General features: G+C 31.5%; 1 protein-coding gene across 1 annotated transcript; it reads left to right on the top strand.

The window, feature by feature from the left end:
• Nucleotides 1-1,268: 1,268 nt before the first annotated feature.
• Nucleotides 1,269-3,308, top strand: LOC116348011. The gene is made up of 2 exons (XM_031778862.1): nt 1,269-1,559; nt 2,069-3,308. Exons 1-2 carry the CDS (start codon nt 1,413-1,415, stop codon nt 3,173-3,175), a joined length of 1,254 nt encoding a protein of 417 aa, XP_031634722.1. The 5' UTR covers nt 1,269-1,412; the 3' UTR covers nt 3,176-3,308.
• The last annotated feature ends 4,442 nt before the right edge of the window (nt 3,309-7,750 follow it).

Here is a 7,750-nt window from a genome sequence, read left to right as displayed (position 1 = left end):
CACCAAAACTCTTATGCCGCATAGAAAACACTTATTGCTCTCGTTCTCTCTTCAAATAATCTAGCCCATGAACAATGTTACAATTGATGCTTGCGCGCATGCTGTGCACACTGAATTGTAAAACCATTCGTATCCACGTGCATTGTTCGGGTATTTGGCGTTAATCAGCGCGTACAATCGAGTGCTTGTACACAACCACCAATATTGCTCCGTCGAATAAAGCGTATATATCATTTTGCCTTCGTTATGGACCATTCTTGCAACCATATTTTGAACCGTTAAACCACTTACACAACCTTTAATGATAACGCTGAGTGTCTCGACCTCAATTTAATGGCAACCATGCCACAGAATAAATCGAACTTGGATGATTTCTCCATCTTTCTTATTTATTTGCAAAAAAATATATTATTAGATCAGGCATTTGAAGCGGCAGTACAATAAGATCTTTTGTTTGTATTCGAAGGGCATTTAAATTGAGTGTGAGATGGTGCAATTTATGGTGAAGAAAGGAGGAAATTCAAATTTTTTTTTTTATTTCGAACTATTTTACACTTTAATCAAAAATTCGAAATGAAAATATGAATTGAACTCGGTAGGGGCAGTAAGTTATATTGTTGTCAAAAATCTCTTGTGATATAAGTGTTGCCGGTTTTCTATCGATGTCTCTGCAATCATGTGCATTGTTGAAAATGTTATCATATCAAGTAATTTTAACGTACAAATATTTGAAATTTTCCATGATAATGCTAGTTTGACAGATATCAAAATAAGAGGTTGGTATTGTTTTTGTGGAGAGATAGCAATTGGTTTTTGTTATTGTGTCGTGTGTATGAAAATATCAACGATTAGTTAAATGTATACATAAAAAAGTCTCCATAAATATCACAACAGTGTACGAAAATGAACTTTGTGACCGATTTAATGAATGTTGTATACCTACATAAGAGCACACACATTTCGAATGTTCCTAATCACTTCACACCAATAGGTTTGGGTGCAACATTTTGACATTTTTAACACACTACTATATGTATCACACATGTATATATACATATATGGACTAAAAATTGTTTATATATTGGTGGACAACATATGTATATTAGTGGCAACACATTGTTTCGTTGTTATGTTGCATTCATTGTTTTCCAAACGACTGCAATTTTTTTTACATTTTTGAAAGAATTCATTCGTAGGTTAACACTATTCGAGCACTGCACTTCATTTTTTTTTACTAAGAAACAATTTTGTCGAAAAATACTGTCAAAATTATTGAAAGTTATAATATGAAATCAGTATCAAATTGAAGCAAATATTTTTTTATCTTTTCTGTCAATATTTTGCGAAAAGTGTTTTATTCATAGGAGTAATTGTTTTCAGTGTTTCGTAAACGGTTATTTTGAATTTGAAGAATGGATTTCATAACATATTTTAAAAATTGGTTGGTAATCAGTGCCGAGAATTCACCCTATAATATATTGAATATGCTTAACAATGATTGTATCGAGGAGGTTTTTCGGCGGGTAAAAAATGTAACGGACTTTTTAAATATGGCACAGGTAATAAATTTACAATTTTTTTTAAAAATCAATTTTAACTACGCACTGATATTTATGATTTTAAGTATGGGTAACATTAAAATTATCATGTGTATTCATCAAAAAATAGCAAATCGTAATCACATACACCACATTGAGCAAAGCAAATATATTCGGTCTCTTAGCGCTTACTCAAATTTTTTTTTCTCGATTTGCAAATCTCAAATAGAAGTAGGTGAAGCATAGATGACGATTTAAGTAAATTTGAGAATTTGCGAAAATTTGAAGAGGGTAGAAAGTGCAATCTATCCGGTGTAAATTTTTACTCGTCAAAAACTCTAGGAAAAAGGGATTTTTTTGTTCTAATCGGATCAAAATTTATTTGCACCCTGGCACCCTTGCTCAAAATCTATGAATTGTAATCTATATATGGTTGTCTCTCTTACTCGCATTAAAATGCATATTGGAGTTTGACAGAAGACTTACATTAATCATGTTTTGTAAATTAATAAATAAATATTTTCGTATAGGTCTGCCAACGATTTCAAAATTGTGCCAAGAATTGTTTTCGGACACAGATTCGATGCATTAAAATCAATGGTAAAGATAGCTCTGTGCCACTTGAACGAGTACAGGAATTATTTGATCTCTTTGGTCCTTTAATGCAATCAATTACATTTGAGTCAACATTTGATGTGGAGCAAGATGACTACATATTCGGTTTGATTACAAATGCATGCGGTGAAACATTGGCCGAGCTCAGTATTATCGACTACAATCCAAACTTCGGCGATCAGATGCCATTTAAAGAATTAAAAACATTGGATATGTGCCGTATTTCGCCTCAAAACTTTCGACTGGTTACAACATTAAATACTCTACGCATAAGAGATTTAAGACGTTTTCAAGATGGACGCAGTTTGGACGATGCACTGTCGGATTTGTTGTCGTCAAATACTCAATTGCAAGAATTAGTAGTAAATTGTTGTGGGTCACCATCAATTTTTCGTGTTATTGCGAAATGTGCACCAAATTTAGTTAATCTAACCGTGGAAACACCACATTTTGACGCTTTTCCACAAAAGCATGTTAAAGAAAATCTTCTGCATTTGGGTACATTACGGCAATTACGAAGTTTGAAATTAGATTTATATTGTTTCATTTCGTTGGCATCAATTGTTAATTTATTTGCCAAAAATGGCATCGCAATCGAAAAACTATCAATGAAAGTGTGCTCAGTTGGCCCATTGAAATATCATAATGAACAATGGTTATCGTTAAAAGCACTCAAACAATTGGACATACTCACTTGGAGTGATGATGTTTGCATCGATGAACTGGTGAATGTGATGAAAAAACAAACAACACTCGAACGAATGGAAATTGTAAGTTTACGAGCATTGAATATGTCGGGCATTGAAAATATTTTGAAATATGGTAAAAATCTAAATCAACTCGTTGCATCTATATCTGTGTTAAATGTCGATTTAAAGAGCTACGAATCAGTTTTGAATTTGGCTAGGAATCGAGCTAATGTTAAGATTGGATTTGGTTGCGGAAAAGTTTATGTGCCAGACGATATTTTAGAAAAGAATCGCAATTGGTTAGATATTCAAAAAAATACAAAACGGCCATAGTTTATCATTAGTTATTAGTTTGTAGATTCAAGGGAAAAATGTGGCATTTAAAATTTTACGAAAAATGTCGCACAATTTTGTAAAGGAGTCATATCAAATCCACTTTCTAGGAAGGAATACTAACTATTAAAATAATATACGCATTTCTTGTTCGCTCTTTTCTTGGAATTAAATAAGTTTTACAAATTAAATTGATTAAGTTCGAAAAAAAGTTGTTCTTAAGAATTTATTTAAAAAAAAGTTTTTTACTATTTTCGTAAATAAAAAATGATTGTAAAGAAGATATAAGTTTAGCTTACAAAGATAGATCATAAAAAACAGCTAAGTAAAAATAGATCACCAGTGTTAACAAATAGAGTTTGATTGAAATAAGTCCTTTTTTTATTAATTCTTTTTATTTAAATAAAATTATGAAAATGGAACAAATTATTTGTCAATTCTTATCTTTAAATTATATTTTCAGCTATTTACTCACCATAAGGTCAGTATTTTATCAAGCCAACTTTTTTTTAAAAAAGAATAGCTTTACTTTTTTTTGGGAGTGTACAAACAAAACAAAGGGGGTTTTCAAAGGTAAAATTTGAATATACTCATTACTCCACTGAGGGTAGCAATTTTGCAAATTTGAAAAATAAATGCGTGTTTCTAGGCTAGGGGACGGACACCATTATAAATATTAGAATATTAGCAAAATATTAGCAAAAATTAGTTTGTTTTGCTTCACCATTGCTTGTTAGAGAATTGCGCACTTTGCTCACCGCAAACTTTTTTTGTTACTTTAAGTGTTTTACTATTTAATAGAAATAAATTTTATTTTTTCTAAATCAGGAAAAATAAAAAATTTTTAAATGTTCATCTAAGAATTTATGAAAAATTCATACATGATTTCACTTTGAGATCAGCTATTTGACGTTTGACGTTTATACTAGTGAACTAATATTAGCAATTGCTAATAATATTAGCAATATTAGTATTTCTGTATAGTTATAATAGTAGATTTTTTTATTAATATTAGAAAAATATCAGCAAAATTAGCAGTAAAATATGAAACTAGATTTTACTAGATTTTGTGTCCGTCCCCCAGTTTCTAGGTCTAAAAAAATTAGGACCAGAGTTAAAAGATCAAGAGGATGAAAAAGAAAAGAAAATTACCAAAATTGCAAATCATTTTGAGTAAAATATTTCATCAGGCAAAACTTCCATCAAATCTATCGAAAAATCGAATATAAAACATAAAATTTGATAAATTTTTTACTTGATCATTCCGCTATACATGCGATAACATCTCATTGTTTTTGATACTCTCTGAATGGTTGTTATCGAAGAACAATTATTATTTGAGTATACCTCTAATGCTTCAGTTTGTCCTATTGATATTGATATTTTAGATAAAGAAAAACTTGTTGCAGTTCACAATGCGATAATTATCACAATAATATTTGTTTCGAGGCCAATGCTTTCACTTCCAATATTGTTCATGGATAATACAATAATTAATCATTATTCGAAACGACGGTGAGAGAAAAAAAGGGGTGACTGTAGCCCTTGCTGTAATTTTTTCCATTTCGTATTGTGTGAACGGTAAACCAGTTCCGTTAAACACCAGACTTTAGACTCATATTAAGCCCACAAACCGCTTAAGTAGGTATCAAATGTATAACAAATGGTGTGAACAAATTATGGAATAATAATTCGAAATGAATTCGTAATTGCGAGTGCTTCATGATTTCGAGTTAATTTAACCGATGAATCGTCACAATTTGTTATTTTAATATTTGAATTTTTGAACCGGAAGTGTTTCTGACTGCATCATTTATTATCGTTGAAACAGTGAAGTAAATTACTTTGTTAATGCGACCTGGTAAAGTAGAACTAGAGCAAATGCATCTTAGTTCCAATTGTATATCAAAGTATCTTCAAAGACTGACTGTGTGAGTTTCTGTTTCAGTTTCGGTCGCAGCGTTTTCTTGCTTGCGAAATGGAAAGAAAAAAAAGTCGACGCTTGACGGAACTGATACAAACAGGTGCCTAGAATATATATGTTTCGAATTGTACTAATTTCGAGCAATTTAAACATCGAACGTTCATTATTAATCATATGTCAAACATTGAAATTTTTCTTCTCTTTTGCACGCTCTGACTTTCTCAGCGCCCAAATGTGTGCAACAAAGTCATTGAAAATTTATTAAGTCATTTCTGTGGCTGCAGAAACCAAGTGAGACCCATTGAATTGAATTGATCGTATGTGCGCTCGCTTGCGACAACCACACTCACCGCCAACGAACATGAAAGTTTCATTAACGGAACATATTTTTTTTTCTGCTGTGGTTTGTCATATTTTCACATGTAATTTTTGGAATTTGAAAACGATGTTAATTTGCTGAATGAAAAAAAAAATCCATATTGAAAAAAGCTAAGCAACGCGCATACACGCACATATTTTCACAAGCACATAATATTGAGAATTTGAAATCTTTGCCAATCTGTGGAAAATGTGTGCATAATTACATATAGAATAACGGAGATGAAGCGATTGCAATTAGTAGAGAAATAAAGTTCGGAGGGACTTTTGGTGCATTAGATCCGGTGCCAAATTATCGCAAAAATACACATAGAGAAATTAGCAAATTTCTAAATTTATCAATTTGGCCTGGTCCGTTTACATCGTTAAGAGAAGAGAAGAAGAAAAACGAAATGAAAAATGCTACAATGAATAGATTTTTCATAAATCATCATTCAGCTGTCATCTTTCCAACGAAACTATTCGAGCGAATCCGGAGGCACAGCAATGAAGCACAGAAACAAAAATCGCACACACAAAATTTGCCAATGAATTTAATAAATTTATCTTTGAAAAATACGAACATTTTATGACATAGGCGAGCGAGAGAGATTTTCATTTCATCTTGCTAAAATAACACATTTTTTTTTATTGCTTAATTTGATCGTTGTTAATTTTTTTTTAAATATTTTTTTCTCATTGTTAATTTTTATGGAAGATATTTTATTGAGTTGGAATGCTATTTTTTCCGTTTGTTTGGTGAAATCGTTTTACTTAGTTCCGATTCAACGCTTTTTCAATGGATGAACCGATTTAGTTTTGGAAGCCTACAAAAACGAAAATGCGATTGCCATTCCGTTTTTGCTTTTGTTGAATTAACAGCATCCATGAGCGCCCCATCAGTTTATCAACTTGAAAGAATTTTCCACACAAAAGATCCTTTAACAAAATGATGATGAGCACAGAAAATTCACTCCAATTCCATTTTACTTGCATTCTTACGCCAAAGAAGAGAGAGAGAGAGCAACAGAAAAAATACGCATTCTCTATCTGCGGATAATGATGATTTTGGCCTTTTATTTCGCACAAAAGTTGTCGAAATAAATAAATAAACAAACAAAACAACAAGCAAATGATAGAGAGAACGATATGTATGTTATGTGTTATGGTTGTGTTGTGTTCACTTCAAACGCTATTTACAGGCGTATTGTATTTGTGAAATTGTGTATCGTATAATGTGCACAAAAGAGGCCGAACATTTAAAATACGCTCAAGTATTCTTTACGCTTTTCCGGTTTTCTTCAAATATACCATATAATCCGTCTTTGGTTTTCCTCGTTTCAATTCTCGTTTGTTATTTCCTCTTTACTTTGTCTCTTTGACTGTTGGCCTTTTTTTCTCTCCATGTTCAATAGCACAAAAGTTCTCCAATCATTGTACAAATTGTACAAAACGCAAAAGAAAGACTACAAATAACATTTGTTTTGGGGATAAGCAGTTTTTCTTTTGGCCGATGAAAAAAAACCGTTCCGTTAAAAGAACGAAGAAAAAGCACTTCATTGATTTTTGGGCGAGCATATGAACATACTGCTGAAAACTCACTCATCTCATAGCATTATTGCCAATCCATTTCAACGATGGTATATTCAAAATTCCTATGGAGTAAATTATAGCATTTCCTTGCGTTTTATTTTCTAGATATTTCAAAATGGAAAGTAGATGAACGGTCCCTTCATAATGAATTTTTAAATTAAGCTCAAAGAAAGCAGACTATTGCCAGTATTGTACACAATTCAAGTTTCAATTCAAACCATATTCCAGACTTGTTCTCCTATTTTCGTTCAATTTCGAACATTATTGTTGCCACTTTTCTCTTTCAGAAATTCTGAATCAGAATTGATAATTTTTGATTTCGACGTGGGAAATTAGTTTTGTAAAATAAATGGCAAAAATTTATATATATATATATATTTTGTCGAATTTTACACAAAAAAATATTTCGAATAGAAAAAACAGTTGAAATGAATTTGAACGACACCTCCAGAATAGATTTAGAATTGAAACAACAGTATAAACATGTTGACTAAAATCCGATTTCGTTGTGAGCGATGCGGTGTGGGTGTAAAAAGAGCAAAAATAATACTATCGAATGGTAATTGTAGCAGACAGGTGACTGGATTCAAATTATGTTTCGAGAAATTACGATCGGAAATTGGTCTTAAATTTATTTTGCAGATTTGTTGTGACTTCAAAATTCAAAGTATGAATATGTTGTTTGCACGCATTTGCTTATA

The sequence above is a fragment of the Contarinia nasturtii genome, unplaced genomic scaffold, assembly GCF_009176525.2.
Source record: "Contarinia nasturtii isolate CC-2019 unplaced genomic scaffold, AAFC_CNas_1.1 Cnas_scaffold_129, whole genome shotgun sequence".
NCBI classification, from domain to species: Eukaryota; Metazoa; Arthropoda; class Insecta; order Diptera; family Cecidomyiidae; genus Contarinia; species Contarinia nasturtii.
The sequence above is the reverse complement of the archived record's forward strand: the minus strand, read 5'-3'. Positions and strand labels throughout refer to the sequence as shown.